The sequence below is a fragment of the Blennius ocellaris genome, assembly GCF_963422515.1.
Source record: "Blennius ocellaris genome assembly, chromosome: 20".
Lineage (NCBI taxonomy): Eukaryota > Metazoa > Chordata > Actinopteri > Blenniiformes > Blenniidae > Blennius > Blennius ocellaris.
The window spans coordinates 17674548-17692362 of NC_137669.1; the positions used below are offsets into that span (position 1 = coordinate 17674548).

Here is a 17815-nt window from a genome sequence, read left to right on the forward strand (position 1 = left end):
TAAAAGAGTAAAACTTGGTAAAAGAACGGTTTTGGCCTCAGGTCAAAGTGAAATGTACAGCAAGTCGACTGATATCACAGTGAACATAAGCTTTGACCTTTTTTTCCCCCTCGAGCTCTGAAAACCCCTTAGTTTGCTTTTTCTTTGCAATTCCACTTAAATATCTGTAGGTCGTGTTGAAGTAGTTTTCCTTCTTATCTTATCGACGTTTAAGGAAACTTGTGGTGGCGTGAGAACAAACTGAGAAGAGGTTACTTTTTTCTTTTTTTCTAAAGGCCGCCGTCAAAGGTATAATTAAAACAGCTTAGCTGGGCTTTAATGTGTTTTTGTCAACACTACATTATGCTTACATGAGCTCCGACTGCGAGCCGCTTGTGTGTGATGCAAACATTCTCAGATGATTACACTGCTCACATGTCAACACCCTGATAGGCGCCTTCACTCGCGAGATAACAGAGAATTCTGTACACAGAATAATGCCATCGAAGATTGACAATATAATGTACCAGCGATGAATCTGTGTGTCAGTATTGATTGTCAATGAAAAATATAAAGTCATTTATTACTTAGTCAAACATTTATTGAATCCAGCTTCTGACATATCGGATTTTGCCGGTTTTACGTTAAATAATAGATATTTTTACATCACATTTCACTTTTTTTTTTTTTTTCCAGGCAGAAATACTACAACCGATTAGTCATTAAGAGAATTACTTTATTCTCTTCTGGTCATACGCAATTTTTTGGCCAACCACAGCTGATTGTGATCCAAACCTTTGACTTGGCTCAAGTTTGAGGCGTCCTTTCATCGGACGGCGGTGGGATTTGGACCTTGACCTTCCAGTGCCACCAAATATGAGGCAGGCTTTCGGCTGCTCCCATTCCAGTTGTGATCCTCATGCTGACTTGGCACAAGTCTTGCGCTGGATACGTTTGCTGACACAACTCCAAGTAGGACTGGGGTCTTGAACTTTGACCTTACGGTCATACGCTCGCTGCCCTACCCTCTGGACCACCATGGCCTCTCAATCAATTACATTGGGAAAGTCTTTAGAATGATATCTTTCACAATTTAAAACCTAGATAAACTCTATTCACTTGTTAAAAAAAAATTACTCTTGAAAGTTTAAGTTTTCAAAAGGCTGTAAAATATTAAATGGTTCGTCATCCAGGTAAAAAAATCAAGATCTATTAATCATCCAGTTCCTTGCAGCTTGTAAATCATTAAAAATCACAATAGTTAAATAAGAATAACCATTGAATGCAGCCTAATGGTGCACAAAGAGAACCAGCTCTATCTAAAGCCTCAGAATGAGAGATACTCAAGCATGAACATATTTGGTTGTGTGCAGCTTTTGACTTCTGTTTGCACAGTTTTGTTTACTCTGCACACACTTAGCGAGACAGTGGCTGTTATATAAAGACGCTGCATTAATCTCTCTTATGTAACACGCGCCACACATTCCTTGGACCACTGTGATCCACCAATGTCACCATGTGGCGGCTAAACAGGCTCCGTCATTCAACAATTGTGTTTATTTTCCAATGCTGTTAGTAACTTTGAATAACAGGGTGTTTGCATGAGTTCAGGCCTTTGCCCCATTTGTGTTGGTTTAGCTGAGTCACTCATTTACTTTTGTTGGGCAGATTAAGGATTATAATGGGCTTGTTTGAGACTTTAGTATTATACAATACTGAGCAACAATGTTAAAATTAGGAATAAGTTATAAAAGTGAACTGGGGTTGTTATTCGGTTTAGATTCAGTTGAGACAAGTGTATTCATAGGGGGCTGTGTTTAATCTAATCTGTTTCCTCCAGTTCTTTCCATTGTGTACTTGGCATCACAGTCCTGCAGGGGAGGCTCGCAGCCATGTGGCTCCTCGGCCTGGCGGTGTATCACAGTGACAGTCTGGAGGAATAAAAAGGGTTGGGCGGCTGGTGGAGCCTCGCCCAGCCATGTAAGGCAAGACAGCCCGCAGCTTCTCACGCATTCACTCAGTCACAGGCGGTCTGGGTCGCAGCTGATCATCACTGGGAAGAGTCCCACACAACTTTGCCTGCTCAGGTAGAAAAGTTTTCATGATGATGGTTTCTACTTTGTCAGTGAGCTGCATGATGATACAAGAGGCTGTGGTTTGTTTTGTTTTTTTTGGGGGGGAGGGATTTTTGGTTGGATTGAATGAAATGTGTTTGGTTATGTGATTCTTCTGGACAGGTCTACGCAGTTCTTCTTCTCACGCATACGCAGGTTAAAGTCAGGTCATGAATATTGATTTAGAGTTGAAATCCTGGGCACAATCACATCGAACCTTATTGCTTGTGTGAACATTGACTTTTTCTAGAAAAGTGTCATTTATCATCTGGTGTAATTTCATTTGATTTCTACAAATATAAAGCAAACTTTAAAACTTTCTAAAAAAAACAACAACAAAAAACAATCTTTTTTTTTCAGTTGCTCCTTGTTGCTTGGAAATGTGATTCAATTGAACTTATGGTGACGCATTGAGTAGGTATTATTCACAGGGGGAAAAAAATAGGTTTATAATTACCGCGTGTGATCCTGTGGAACAGGATTTTCTGATGTCCATGAGGTCCTGTACTGTATTAACTGCTTTAGACTGTCTTAGAGTGCGTGCGTGCCTGTGTGTGTGTGTGTGTGTGTGTGTGTGTGTATGTGTGTGTGTGTGTGTTGCCTGGTTATAAATTATCTTGTTTTGACTGCACTTGGAGAGGAATGGGTTTCACAGTCGGCTGCAATGTCACACTGTGCTGCTCTAAATCTTCTTCCACCGCTTTCGCTCTTTCTCAGCTTGTTAGAGTGACGTACGGATGTGTTACTGTGCTTCTTGGTTCGTTGTCGCAGAGTTCAGTGTGAGTGACATCACTTCCAAACCAGCAGTGTTCGTCAGGCTCATCATCGCTCCCATTACTGGAGCTGTATTGATCGTGTGAACTCACTGAGTGATGTGAGTGAGCATGAGTCAGCCTGGACTGAGGTTTTCCTGCCTTATCTACAAGTCTTATCCACTACAGCTGAACTTTTCCTATATGATTACCTCAGTGTACGCAGTAATGTCTGTCCGTCTCGACTCGGCGGCCCCCCCGTCTTCACGCTCCTGTTCTCCACTTCACTGTTCAGCCCCTGTCATGATGTGATCTCATGTTTCCCCAATTTCCAGCATTTAGTTCCAAAACCAATGAATAGGCATGTCACAAAACCACCGTAGGAACTGCAGCACTTCTGCATTGACCTGTACTTTACTCTTTAAAGGTATTTCGAGGAGAGAATCATAAAGCAGGAGACCTTGCCAAGCAGAAATGTGTGCAGCAGCTGAAGCAGGTCTCCGTCGTCCTGCTCCTTTGTGTAGTCTGATGAAAGGAGGACACTCGAGACAGAAAACAGACCCCCCCCCCCCCCCCCCCCCCAAAACTGTTCAGCTGAAAGGCTCACATGTCCTGGATAGTAGTATTTACCACAAACTATATTTTTACCTAAACTTTATTTTTTGTTTAATTCATCATCTTCCCATTGTAGCATTTTCTTCACGAGGTTCATTTCAGGACAGAGCCAGTAGATATGATGGAGGGACGTTTGAGAAGGACGGGGTTTATTTGATCTTGTTTTTAATGTGTACCACAGTGACTCACTCAACTCAGTTACTTGTTTGAATCAACTGCAATTTTGTATAAATTGTTGAATAATGAAACGTTCAACTGGAAAGATTCTCTCCTGTGACTACAAATAAACAAAGTGCGCAGTGGCCCCATTGTAAAATAGCATGAAATATCAGAGATTATCTCTTATTTATAGATGCTGTATTATTCCATACGCTGAAATGTGAATCTATCATCTTCTAATAAGTCATTAAGTGGTTCTAATGTTTGGGTTATTTTATCCCAGAGGCTCTCCGCCATATGAAAACCAAAACACTCTGGCTTGTATGAGCAGCATCTTTGCGGCTGTTGCTTTCTCTGTCATTTGAATTCTATCTGAGGTTAGTCCTTTATGATTGAAATGTAAATGAAGGCGTCCCCTGAGCTGCACAGACGAGCTTAGAGGAGCAGCTGTTTTCTTCACCTCAATAACGAAGCCAAATATTTATTTCACTGCAAACGCGCCGAGCAGATGAAAAGGTGGATTTCATTATAATACGTGACAAAAGTGCAAGTTTGCTCATGTCCGTCCCGTCTGGCAGAAGACAAGGCAATAAACTGTAGAAATGTAGCCACCTACTGAACTTCCACCGTCTATGCGTCATCTTTACAACCACCTCACATCATCGTATTAGGTGACCCCGACCCATTATTCATCAAGACATACATATCAGATGGTAACAGTTGCTCACATGCAAAGTGGGCGAGTCGCCACTGAATTCATTGATTCAGTGTTTCATTTCACCTTGGAGCATAACAAGCGCAGGCTCTTTGGTCTGTAATTACACATAACAAGCACAGCTTTCAGGAGTGGTGGTAATTATTTGTGCTTTTATTCACATTCACCTTTTGAAGCTGTTTTCGTGGTGAAGTCATGCTGATCTCTCGGCGCCGCGGCCACTGCAGTTTGTGCAAGTCACGGTGGTTTTCTGAAATTCGATGCTCAGAATCCGGCTTTTAATCATTTTTTTTTTTGTTGTCTGAGGAGTCCTGTGTTTCTTTTTTGGCTGAGACTAAATCAAATCCCAAATGAATAGGAAAGAAAACCCTGCAAACATTTGAAAAGGGACCTGAGACAGTTAGAACAAATTGAGTGAGAGAAAGTTGCGTGGATTCATTTGAGTCGTCCATCCAACCTTCTCATACACCTGCTTTATATTATTTCTGTACAGTGTGTTTATGTTGCAGGAAAAACAAATGTCAGCTAAGCTGTATTGGCGAAGTTGTGAAATATCAACAACAAGTCAAGAAATTAATTGAACATGAAATTGAATCCAGTCACAATGTTCTACTTTAATTTCTGACTCTGTGGCCAAACATTTGAGGTGTAAACATGTTTAGACAGTCAGTGCTAGAGAAGCAGAGAGAGAACAAACGTGCGGTGAGATGCTGAACATTGTGTTTCTCTGTGCCGTCGGCTCCTCCCAGGGCGTGTCCGTCCCACAATCCTCTGTGTCTCTGGGAGAGGGGAAGCCATTGAGCTGTCGCTTCTTCAGAACTCGGAGGGAAATGTTGTCACTGCCTCGGCGCTGATGGTTTTCAGACGCTGCAATTACACTCAATCCAGCTGCCACTCACGCGAAAGCATTTGTCTGGATTGGAGAAGAGAGAACTGGTTTCCTTGCGTCAGCAACCAAATGTGCCTCCCACATTTCACGTGATTGGTCGCCTTGCTTTTGTTCTCTGTATGTGTCGACCTGACCTATGGCTGGCATGTTCACACACATTTTTACAGCACTGATCTGTGCACACCCTCTCACACACACACACACACACACATTATTTTGTGGCACACATAGAACAAAATCACAAGAAGGTCACTTTCTTTAATCTCCAGCCTCCAAGCATGTTTATGAATGTTTTAAAAACAAATGTATTTTACTCTAAACTTTTCTTCTTTTCTGCATCTTGTGCACAAGCATCACACACTTGTGAATTTGTTTTTTGTTTTTTGCATATACTGTACCTGAATATCAAAGGGATTCGGCTCAGATATCAGCCACTGGCACTTCATGTGCTCACTTGACTGTCGGGGTGTTAGTCAGAAGTTGCATAGTCATTGGTTTTGTCCCCAGAGAGGAGTGGTTGGATGAATAATTCTGTTATCTGGAGGTCCTTGATTCGAGTCTTTCTGATATCTTTGATGCATGACAAGGAATTTCCAACGCTTACTTTACATTAAAATTATAGATTGCTGCTCAGCAAACAAGAGAATGAACCAATCAAAATAGGTTTTTTTTTTATATCAAACAAATTAAAACTTTGCCCCTTGGGTTGCCATAGCAACCTTTGCCATTGTATTGGTTTGTTTTCATGCCGGATGCCTGCCCATGCACAAATATGTGTTTACATGTGCGAACTGTTGAAGTTCTTGTTACAGTATTTCCACAAGCTAACAACTGATTGTGGTATGTTGAGAATGTGTAACTGACTCCCAGGTGTCATTCTCACAGGGAGTAATTAAAGGTGTGTGTGTGTTACGTACTTGGCGTGTGAGCAGCATCACTGCGCTGTATGACCACATGTTGCAACAGCTTAGTGGAGAAATTCACCTGTAAAGGATAAAACCGCAACTTACAGGGGTGTGCATCTGCTTCTATTCTCACTGTTATATAGGTCTCTGGCACCAGTCACGTCTGCCTTTGAAGCCTGTAAAAATACCTTTCTGACTGAAAATAAGTAGCTGAGAGTCGAAAATATTTTTATGGCTTCTATCGGTGTGAGTTAACACCTGCTGCACACTTCACTGGAAAAACTACTGTCCTGACAGCCAATGTTTATCTGCTTCAGCATCTTCTGAGGCTGCAGTTACAAGGACAGGTGATGTGAGGATTCTCTGGAGGGTGGCGGGTCTCACTCTTTGTGCCAGAGAGAAGAGCTCAACCATCTCGGGGAGACTCAAAGTAGTGCCAGTACTCCACTTTGACAGGAACCACTTCAAGTGGTTCGGGCATCTGATAAGAAACCCCCCCCTTGCCCATCGCATTTTAGACATCCACCAGGCAAGTCCAGCTGAGAGAAACCGATGGAGCGATTTAATCCTCCAGTTGTTGTGGTAGCGACTCAGAATTCCCCCCAAGAGGAGGTGGAGAGGTTTAAAGGGGCAGGGATTCCTGTACTCTCTTACCCTCCTTACTACCATAGAGAAGATGGTATGAAACTCGTCTACATCAGTTTAAAATCATCCAAAACTAGTGCAAAATCAGTATGGATGGCCAGAAATAGTAACTCTTCTGAAACTCACACACATGCGTTAAAGACAAACAAATGAGTGAAACACAAAGATTCGTCATTTTTAAGAATATTGAGAATTTATAAAATTTCTAGTATTTCAACGGCTTGAAATATCCTACAGAATCCCCGATTAGAAATGACACACTTCCAGGTATCGAAATACCTGTGGAGTGTTTAGTGTGATGACATCACAACGAATAAAATCAACGAAGAAGATAATTACTGTCAAAACATCTATTAGACATTTTTAATACCTTCCTTCTTGCATCTGGCGTTAAGATTTTCCATCATTAGAGCGAATGTCCTATTTATTCTGGAGCCGGCGCCCACACAAGTTTAATTAAAGCCATTGGTGATAACTCCCACTACAAAACAACAAATTTAAAAATCTTATCGTGTCTTAACTCAACCCAGCTAATGACGGAGAGTTTTAATAACTTCCTTCAGGGTGGAGGCAGCTCCAGCGTGATGCATGTACTTTAGTTGCACACACTTGCAGCCACATGAGTATTTGCACAACGCAGAAGCCATGATTAAGAAAAGTATAGCTGTGGACACGATAAATATCTACTATTACATAACTCGCTCTTCTTCCTGACGTGGATTGAATTTGTCAGGAAGTCAAACGGCTTGTTTTCTTTCGGTGTTTCACGAGAAAAAAGCATCAGTCTGTGTGATGACATAGCTTTGCATACTGTAAAGGGTGTTCCCAAGAAGGGATTATGTGCAGTTAAAGAGGTATTTGTTGTCTCTCCGGGGACGCTGAAGGGTCAGGGAAGCTTAAAGGCTTTTGTGAACAAAAAAACAACAAAAAAATAACTTAATCAGCAACATGTCCTTCTATTAAAAGAGCTCTGTGTTGTTATGTAAAATAATATTTTAAAAAAACAAAACAATAAATTCAATAAATCAATAGCTGACAAACAGGTGGAGCAAAAAAATAATTATAGAATAGAATAGACTAGAATGGAATGTAAATATGATCAATAGAAGATAATACACAAAGAAAATAGAATACTGAATCACCTGATGGAGATACTCACTTATAGCTAAAAATGTAAAACCATGCTTTGTTGCATAACACTCATACTATCCGTTTTCTTGTTGCCAAGGTAACAAAGTTTGGTTTATAGTGACTAAGTGGCTGCAGATGTTTTCAGAGTTTATATTTTCGTCCCCGGCTGGGCTGGTTTCAGTTTCTCCATTGAGCCCAGGCGGTGTTTTAGTCATAATCACCAGACGTTGGCAGTGGAAATGTCTCCTCGGTGTGGGTTGCTAGGTTTTACAGACTCGCTGTGTGGCATCTACAGAGGAACTTCAGTAAAGGGGAAGTTTTATGGTAAAAACACACCCCCTTCTCGCTCTTTGTCTCTCCGCTCCACCCTCTCTTTCACTTGTGGCTTTCATTTTAAGGCCCTTCTTCTCCCTCGTCATTGGTTGTTGTTTTTTTGACTCATAGTCCCCAATTCCCCTCTTTTACCCGCCAACGTCCTCATATGCTCTCGTCTTTCCCTTCAGAACCAGTGCAGGCGGCTGCGACTCACCATACAAGATCAGGAGTCGTCAGACTGTGTCTCAGACCAGAGCAGCAGCGAGGTAGAGTATCTCCACCCACAGAGGAGCTCGGTGTCCTCACGTTCCCTGAGAGCAAAGAGCACTAACTCTTTATTTATTGAACTTAGGAAAGTGGCTTGGAATTGGTGTTGCCACAGACTCCAGAGGAGGAGGAAGAAACACTCCAACTCATCACACCCACTGAAGACAAAGTTGAAGTCATTAAGGTGTGTGTGTGTTTTTTTTTCTTCTTTCCTGTAAAAAAAGAAAAAAAGAAGTTCGTTCATCCAGTTGTATGAAGGTGTGAGACACTTCGTCTCACACACTCTGCTGCTGTGTCGTAGGTCTTCCTCGAGTCTCGTCCAGAGACAGCGGAGAGCGTCAGGATGCTGACGGACGAGGTGTCCCAGATTCAGGAGGTCAGTGTGTGTGTGTGTGTGTGTGTGTGTGTGTGTGTGTGTGTGTGTGTGTGTGTGTGTGTGTGTGTGTGTGTGTGTGTGTGTGTGTGTGTGTGTGTGTGTGTGTGTGTGTGTGTGTGTGTGTGTGTGTGTGTGTGTGTGTGTGTGTGTGCGTGTGTGTGTGTGCGCGCGCGCGCGTGCGTGCGCTTGGACTGAAGGCTGTACCTTTTTAGACAACTTTTATCACTTTTTAATTTGTTATATTCTTTTTTTTGTATTTAGCAGTGTTATGTATTCTATTTTTATTGGGTCGTCCAGCTGAAACATATTGTTTGATTTTACACATTTCATTTTTCATTTGTGATTGTTTTACTGTTTTTAGAGTGTAAAGCACATTGTGAGTATTGTAAGAAGGATAGAAGATGGATGGATGGATGGTTAATTGCTTGTTTGGTGGTGACTTGACTAGTTGGTCCTTCAGTCAGTCAGTCTGTCTTTTGGTTGGTTGGTTGATTAGTTGGTTAATCATTTGGTTAAATCTTTGTTTGCTTGGCAGTGAGTTAGTTGAGGTGGTAAATAAAATGAGATACATTTTATATCCATGTTTTGGCATGCATGTCTTTTTGAACTCGCGCTGTGTTTTTGTTTCCAGGTGAGATACTGTCTGAAGACTCTGCGAGAGCAGATGGCAGCCAGGCAGAGCACGACCAACAACAAGGTACACACACATGCTGCTGTGCAGTGAAACAGTACAATAGTGGAGCAATGAGGCACCAAGTCCTATCTATTTCAAATAAATTAAATATAAAGAATACAGAACGTGGCTTCTCGACTTTAATGTGACGGTCATCTCAAACACCAAAATACTAGATATGAGCAATTCTAACAATCTAAAGAATAATAGAAGAGTAACAGTACCTGTTTGAATCCGTGGTAATATAATATATACTGTATAGAACAACACTGTAACACATATTTTTTACAAAATAGTAAAGTTAGAGTTTAAAAATGCACATTAACCTATAGGATTAAGATTTTTTTTTAAGGAAAGACAGCAAAATATTCCAACTCAGTTCTATATAAAAACAATTCGGTGTTAAAATGATCATAACTTCGAAAAGTTGGGCTGAACTGCTTTGTCATTATGAGTCATGTGAGTTTTGTCCCAGCAGCGGATATAGACGGAGGGGAAATATTATGCTCTTCCTTAAATGTAAATTACATAAACTCTAGAGGGAAGCAGTGAAATAGAGGAGGTACTCATAGCTATGTTTAATAATAGTTTAATAGATCACATCACAAACATATGAGCTTTTTTTACATTTTAAAGGAAGTAAAAATGCTTCCTTAAAAGCAAAGCAGGGCAAAAAACAGTTTGTATATGATGTTTTCTGAAGTTACAACACTGTAACCAATTTCACTGTATAGCATAACTGATACTGATTAAATTATTACTAGTTTGGAAGGAATAAATAAACCGAGGAAGTTCCCAAATGATGTCACTTGCCCAAATAACATTTTTGAGGAAACGTCGAGTTTTCAAGGTGCCGTTGTCATATTTGCATATTTGAAGCTTTAACTCCACCAACCGGTTGCTGTTTTATCTTTTCAGTTTCCCGCCAACGGCTTCAGAGTCAAAGTGCCCAACAACCAAGCAGCTGTCGGCAGCAGCGTCAACAATGTCCTCAGTGAAGCTCATGTACGTTTCCTCTCACTTCTTTAACATCCTCTGTGTGGCCGGTGTGTTCGGATTATTGCTCCGATTAAACATGAAGGAAGTACAGGAAAAGTAGAAGTAGGTTTCCACACCCGCTTGTTTGAATGCTTTGAGAGGTTGTTTTTTTAAAATTATTATTATTTTAATTTCAGGCATGTAATTCATAATAGAAAAAACAATGTTGGGCCTTCCAGCTGTTTCCCACACACACGTTATTGTTCAGTCTTATGAGGACAATACTTTTGTTTACATTGATTTCCTGCTGCCTCACTCCAATCACAGCTGTAACGATGACTTGCATAATCCGAAGAGCTCATTTCAATGGATTTGCTACAATTTGGAGACAGAAAGACGCAGTGAACGTGCAAATTAGAAACATGAATGGCTCGAGAACACGACATTGGCCACACGACAGGGGCGCGCAACACTAATTGAAAGAAAATTGGAAATGATCCCAGTCCACCAATTATTTTGTCAACGAAAGTCAAATGAATGTCCACATCATCAGATACACACACACACACACACACACACACACACACACACACACACACACAGAGCACCGTAGCTCACTCACAAGTCACACGCTGGTCACACATAATATTGTATTTCCCATCCATTATTCTCGACCCGTATCATAACATCCTCTGTAATCCAACACCTTCATCCACCCAGACAGTAGTGTTGAGAAATACATGGACTCTCCGGATGTCCAAGAGCAGTGACCTGCATGTGTGCTATCCAGGTAATCTTGGGTCAGATTACACTGCCCTCATTTCTAAGCGGTTTCCGATTATACAGCGATGCAAATCCTCTTGTTTGCCCGTGAGATGAAGCTTTCCTGCCTCCACAAGCGACGGCCCAGAGATAAGAGAATTAGCAGCTTCTCGTGTTGAAGCTCCAGTCGCCCCCACACAACAACGAGCAGCCTGTCTAAACACTGTTTGTCACCTTTTATCTGTCTGTCGGCGCCCGTCTTGCCTTCAAGTTCAAGGAGTTGATGAGATTAGGCCTCAATGGAGCGCGCCATGTTGTCTGCCCTCCCGCCCAGGCCGTGGATAATCAGGAGGAGAGCGCGAGGCTCCGGGAGGCGACCAAGCGTCTGTACGCCCAGCTGAAGGAGATGGAGAAGAAGCACCAGGAGGAGCGAGACAGACTGCAGGTTCGTGTCCCGGTCACGTGACACCATTTCCTGTGTGACTCAGCCCGCCGCCGCTCCCCTCGCTCCTTCGATCCGTCTCATTATCTGTCAGCCAGAGCTTCTGATTTCATTCCTCATCTGATGATCCTCTGCACTCGTCTCCCCGGGCAAGTAGAGACAGAGGCCTCAGGCCCGACGTTTCACCGCAGACTCTGTCCGTGATCTTGTCTAGTTCCCTTTTTTCTTTTTATTATATTACTCACAACCCACAAAAATGTAAGCCAATGCTACCGGCTGACATTTTCCTTTAGTCATTCTAAGATGTCGAGTCAAGATTCAAACAAAATATAGACTATTTAGATCACCACAAAAAAGAAATAAGAGTCTCTCACACACATGCAGGATGTGGAAATGTACAGCACAATTACCACATTCTCAAAAGAACTATATTTGAGTGTATTGTATATTATTCTTTCAATGTAGCACGCTGCATGAATATCACACATAGCACATTTACAGTGAGAGAATTTGTGTGTAGTAAGTCGTTGGGACGTGGCTCATGCACTAATAAGTAACAAATAAGTGGAGACTATTAACACACATTAAAATATGAGAAACAAGAAAGTATCTGTGATGCACAGGGATTCAAATAATATTTCTAGAGCACATGGCTTGATGTGATCTTGATCTGGTCACTTTCCCCTCCTCATTATTGACAAAAGTAACTTTAAAAACCAAATGAAATAAAAAAAAAAAAAATCACGGTTTAGCCTCATGGCTCCACAGTTCTCACTCTTTCTTTCTTACAGTCGGAGTCAAATGAGCAGCGGGCGCGTTTGGCCGAGCAGTCGGAGCGGCTCAAGAAGGCCGAGAAGCAGTCGGACGAGAAGGACCAGCAGGTGGAGGAGCTGCAGAGGCTGCTGGAGAACATGGAGACTGAGAGCGGCCTCCTCAAAGACAAGATGGCCGCCGGCGAGGTCGAGCTGCTGCAGCTGCGAGCGGACAGGGAGGAAGGGGTGGAGAACTCCCAGAGGTTAAGACTCATCCCGGAGCAGGTCGTTTTATGTTTTTGTCATGCGACATTTCAGATCCTATTGTATTTTTATTATTTTGTGCAGGTGTGAGGAGCTGGAGAAGGAGGTGGCCATCTTGAAGGAGAAGATTCATCACCTCGACGACATGTTGAAGAGTCAGCAGAGGAAGGTTCGCCACATGATCGAACAGGTATTGATGCACACGGCCTGCGGCACGCACACACACAAACACGCCATTACAAATCAGCACGTTGAGGCCCACGAACGTTCAGGAAGCCATTCGTGATGTTATTCGGTTTGGAGACAGCAGACATGTGAGGTGCAACTGAAGTGAAGAGGCGAAGCCAAAACCCAAACGTGCAGTGGAAAGAGAGAACTCGCCGTGAATTGTTGATTCCGCTTGAGCTCACAAAGCGACGTGCGTTTCGGCCGTGTGTTTAACTTGGGTTTGTTTTTCGACGACGCCGCAGCTGCAGAACTCCCGGACTGTCCTGCAGGAGCGAGACCGAGTCATCCGAGATCTGGAGGAGAAGGTGGCGTTCCTCGAAGCTGAGGTGAGACGCTTCGCGGTTCTTCAAATCTAAGACCAGTTTATATGTGTGTGTGCTGCTCGCTGTTTTCTAGAAGCATCACGCACTCTCACACACACACACAAGCTCTCAGACCTCACCCTGGACACTGAATCGTTGTAAATTCTATCTTTTATATTTGCCCCCGAGCAAAAGAAATAATGTCTGAACTGCTTTCTGTTTCCAGAACAGAGAAATGCATGACCACATGGAGTACTTCCTGGCTGGTCAGGATCCGTCACCGACTGAAAACAAACCAGAGGTTGTTTACAGGTGAGACGGGGCTTCTTAATCTGGAGTTTAATCTTAAATATCAAAATAAACTCAAACCGTACCCTTTTTTTTTTTTCCCCTTCTTTTTTTTGTTTGTCGTCTCTCTTCGGCGCAGCAAAACACTGACACCGACGACGCAGAGCAGCAAGGCCCTCCCATTCATCAAAGTGATCGAGATCAAATCCTGAATGAAGCAACAACCAACAGAATAACTAGAAGTAACAAACTCTGTAGAAATATATGTACATATATCCACCGACCAGTATACACAAAGTAGAGCTGCAGACCGAACGCACACGGGTCCTTTCGTAGGACCTCAGAGTTCCTTGTGGAGGCTGTTGTACATTCTGCTTGTTGGTTTTCTGTGTCAAAATGAATCGAGAACAATGATCCAGTAGAAGGAGAAATGCTTGAAAGCAAAACCGATGCGAAGCCTCTCGCCGATCTCCTTGAATTACACAAGACACAACCCGGTTGGCGTGAGGACTTTTATCAGCGAGTCGTTTGGCCAACAGTGACAGACGAGAGAGTTCAGCGAACGGAATTTAAATAAAGTGCATCAACAGGTCAACGTACGAGCCAAGTCAATTACAGCATCTTAATTATTCCAGGTCAAATGTCCAAACGATTGTGTTTGGTGTTGTTTTTTTTTGTTTTGTTTTGTTTTTCAGCTGTTCTTTATCCTCCTGCCTTGTTCCTCAGAGTCGGGATCAATTCTTCAGTGCTTTGCGCCACATTGCCAACAGCAGCCAAGCCGATGTCACTGATGAAACGTGACTTATGCAACTCAAATACTTTTTTTTTCTGACACTAGAGTGGCTCAAAAATAAGAGTGATAATGCTTTGTTGGTGTCAAATCAATTGCTTCATTTTACTCTTACTGTAAATCACCAATTAGAATAATAATAATAATCTACTCTGCCAAGTGTGGCCTAAACATGCTTATTGTGCAGTCCTGTTTGTTTGTACTTAACAAAAGTTACATATTTAACAACTCTGACTTTAATGACACTTATTTACTTTGAATATATTCTGTTTGCATGGACTTTGCTGTTTCGTTTGTCAAATACTCTTTAGGTTGAGCATTTTTTTTTAAAGTAACCTTTTACTGTGAACATTGTATAGATTTGCCGAAGTGATGCCTGTGTCCTTTTTCTGTAGATCGTGTAGATTCTTATTTAAATATAATAAAACAAATACTGGTTGAACCGATCATTTGTTGTCGTTTAATGGCTTATTAACCTCTGTGGTCCAAAGTGTATGCGCTATATAAGCTTATACTGCCACCTAGTGGAGATATTAAAGACAGCAGACAATGTTTGAGATGTTTTTTTTATCTGAAATTACAGAAGTGCAACTTTCACATGAAAACAAACTAAACCGTATCAAATAAATTATTACTGCAGCATATAAATATCTTACATCTGTACAAATAATCAAATATAAGTTGTGTATTTACAATCAATTTGTTGAAAGGAAAACATGAATTATCAAGTCCAAAAAACCTCCACCGAAAACCTTGGAACATCTGTACAAAGTGTCTCACCGTTGTGAATCTTTTGTTTACATCATAAATATAAATATCCAACTCTGAATTCATAGTCGTCAGTGCCCCACAGCACTTAATTTGTTGCTTTAAAGCTGATTTGGAAAAAAAACCACGTCGCCTGCGCCTCACAGCGTGCTCTCCAGTGTGTTGTAATTGTCTTTGAAGCTCTTGAGCTCCAGGAAGTGTTTGGGCCTCTTGCTGCGCTGCCCGGTGGAGGGCAGGTAGGTGACCTGGATGGTGGAGGGGGTGCCGCGGACCGGGGAGCCCGTCAGGTCCTTGGCTGCCGACTGGTGGTGCTGGTCCAGGCTGGTGCTGCTGGAGTAGGCCTTCACGCTGAGGAAGAGAGAGGTCGCACGGGTCACCACACACGCTCCACCAACGTCAGGAAAAATCTCAACAAACATCAAGTCTGGACCGGCACGGCGACACCTACACGTCAGCCAGTTCATCGAGAGCTTGTTGATATTCAAGAAATTCCGCTTCTCCAAACACCTGGAACAGATAAAGTGCAATTGATGGATATTAAAAACTCCAGGACGTAGTTGTGGCACACACTAAAAATTTTTTAAAAATCCTCCCACACACCCCGGTCCCGTGGCGAGCGCTGTCGTAGCCTTCGAGCAGGCGGTCGATGAGAGCGCTGCGGCTGCTCTTGATCAGAGAGTGGGAGTTGCGCAGCTCCAACAGCCAGCTCCTGAAGTTGCGTCCGGTGAAGGCGCTGGGACTGCGGCTTATCTCCTGCAGAGGGATTCCTGAGGATCAGACGAGACGGAACAATCTGAATAATGCTTTAAAACATCATGAGGCAGATCTGTGTGGATACGGGAAAAACCCACTGAATATAATGCACTGTATGGCCACAAAAACATAAACGTTACATTACATTTTGCCGATTTGTAAACACGAATCAGATTTTATGTAAAAACTAATGTTGCAAAGTGGATATTAGAATAATAATTTAATAATAAAAGAGTGGAATACACTTTTTTCCCCATTTATAACAAATAAAGAGATATTTCCTTATTTATTTTACCAGGTATGTTAGATGAGAACTGGGTCTCACTTTCAATAATGTACAAGAAAACAAGCTACGTGTGCATAAAATCACACAATATTACACACAAAGACATGGGAAAGGCTAAAAACTGCCTCTTTATTAAATTAGTTATAATTATGAGAGAGAAAAGTAAATAAACCAAAATCCAGCGTCTGATGACAATAGGTTTGCATTCAACATTGTTGTGTTTTTATTTTGTTGTGATGGGAATAATATTAAAGCTGGGTCACCTGAGTCACGGATGGCATCCAGGGCTTTCATCCTGTACAGGTAGTTGTAGCAACCTTTAACATGCAAACAGGTTTTTATTTAGATGCAACAAAAGCTACGATGTCTCCATCTGAAAAGGGGTGTGACTGTGTGACTGACTGATGTGAGATCCCCTCCTCAGCCGGTCGTCCTCCTCCGACAGGAGTCGAGGCTCGAAGCGGATCTCCTGCACTTTGGACAGCCTGGCGTCGATCTCCTCCTTCAGGCCCTGCGGGGACATTCATCCGTTGGTCAGGACATTCATCAGTCCATTTGTTTGAAAACAGAAAAAAAACAAAAAAAAACGGACTTACCTTGGGTGCGTTGTGGCCGATCGGTGCGTGTGGTCCGCGGCGGGATCTCATGGCAAAGCGCATAATCTGCCTCTTGACGAAGATGAACAGCAGCACGAACACCTGCACACACACACACACACGAGGTTAGAAAATCAAGCACGAAATCACAAGGCGGGGAGAGCAGCCATCATCCACGACAGTTGACCGACTCACCAAGCTCCCATAGGCCATAACCAGGACCACATTAACCCCAGAGAGCGGCGAGGAATCTGCCATGCTGCCACTGTGTGTATACAGAAACAGCTAACGAGCTAACAGCTAAAACCGACCGTTGCTCTGCTACGTGAGTTTCACGACTAATACACACAGGCGCATATCTACGAGTCGAAGCTGCTCCTCCGCTTTGAAAGTCTATTTCCAGTTAAAACAAACCATATATAGCGACTGTAGGCCTACAAATCTCCATCTTTCTTCAGCTTCAGTGAAATTACGCAGTTTAGGGTTTGCTAGCTTTACGATACAGCGCGACACATTGAGTCGGTTTACGGCATGAACATTACCGTAATAAGTGGAATACATAAATATAAAGTTACATTTATTTACAGCTAATAATTATTTTATGAATAAAATACTGTGTTTGCTTGTAAACAATATGCATTAAAAAAATACCCACACTGTATAATACATCAATTACAATTTTAAACAGTACTGTTACATAATGACATTTTATATTTGCCCTAGTAGGCATATATTTCAAGTGATAAAACTTTATTTCTCTGTATTTGGTTCATAATAACACATACAGGAGAACTTCCGGAGGGTGCAAGGGCCTTACTCAGGGACTGACTTGTCAATGTATACATCTTCAGTTACCCAGTTTAGGGTTGGGGGACGTTGGAGCCAATCTCATATGATTTTAAGGTTGATTTTTCACTTTTAAAAGTATTTAATTGAGGGGTTATAGCAGGGGTGTGAAACATAAGACCCGTGGGCCAAAATCTTCCCACAAGAGGCTCTCATCCAGCCCACCAATCCACAAAGCAAATTAGAAACAATTTGAGAAGAAAGCGCTGATTTTTTTTCTTTTCT

At 42.2% G+C, this 17815-nt stretch overlaps 2 protein-coding genes across 2 annotated transcripts; one reads left to right on the forward strand and one right to left on the reverse strand.

Moving 5' to 3' along the window:
• Positions 1–1982: 1982 nt before the first annotated feature.
• tuft1b (tuftelin 1b) lies at positions 1983–14787 on the forward strand. The gene is made up of 12 exons (XM_080515487.1): positions 1983–2066; positions 8408–8485; positions 8572–8670; positions 8788–8862; positions 9494–9559; positions 10454–10540; positions 11610–11720; positions 12509–12732; positions 12818–12923; positions 13204–13287; positions 13490–13575; positions 13691–14787. The coding sequence occupies exons 4-12, from the start codon at positions 8830–8832 to the stop codon at positions 13761–13763; spliced, it is 870 nt and encodes a 289-aa protein (XP_080371613.1). The 5' UTR covers positions 1983–2066; positions 8408–8485; positions 8572–8670; positions 8788–8829; the 3' UTR covers positions 13764–14787.
• Positions 14788–14981: 194 nt separating this feature from the next.
• Positions 14982–17208, reverse strand: LOC308145150 (protein C1orf43 homolog). The gene is made up of 7 exons (XM_080516507.1): positions 16940–17208; positions 16745–16846; positions 16551–16659; positions 16412–16465; positions 15710–15876; positions 15558–15616; positions 14982–15457 (listed from the first exon to the last, which is right to left on the reverse strand). Exons 1-7 carry the CDS (start codon positions 17000–17002, stop codon positions 15250–15252), a joined length of 762 nt encoding a protein of 253 aa, XP_080372633.1. The 5' UTR covers positions 17003–17208; the 3' UTR covers positions 14982–15249.
• Between the last annotated feature and the right edge of the window lie 607 nt (positions 17209–17815).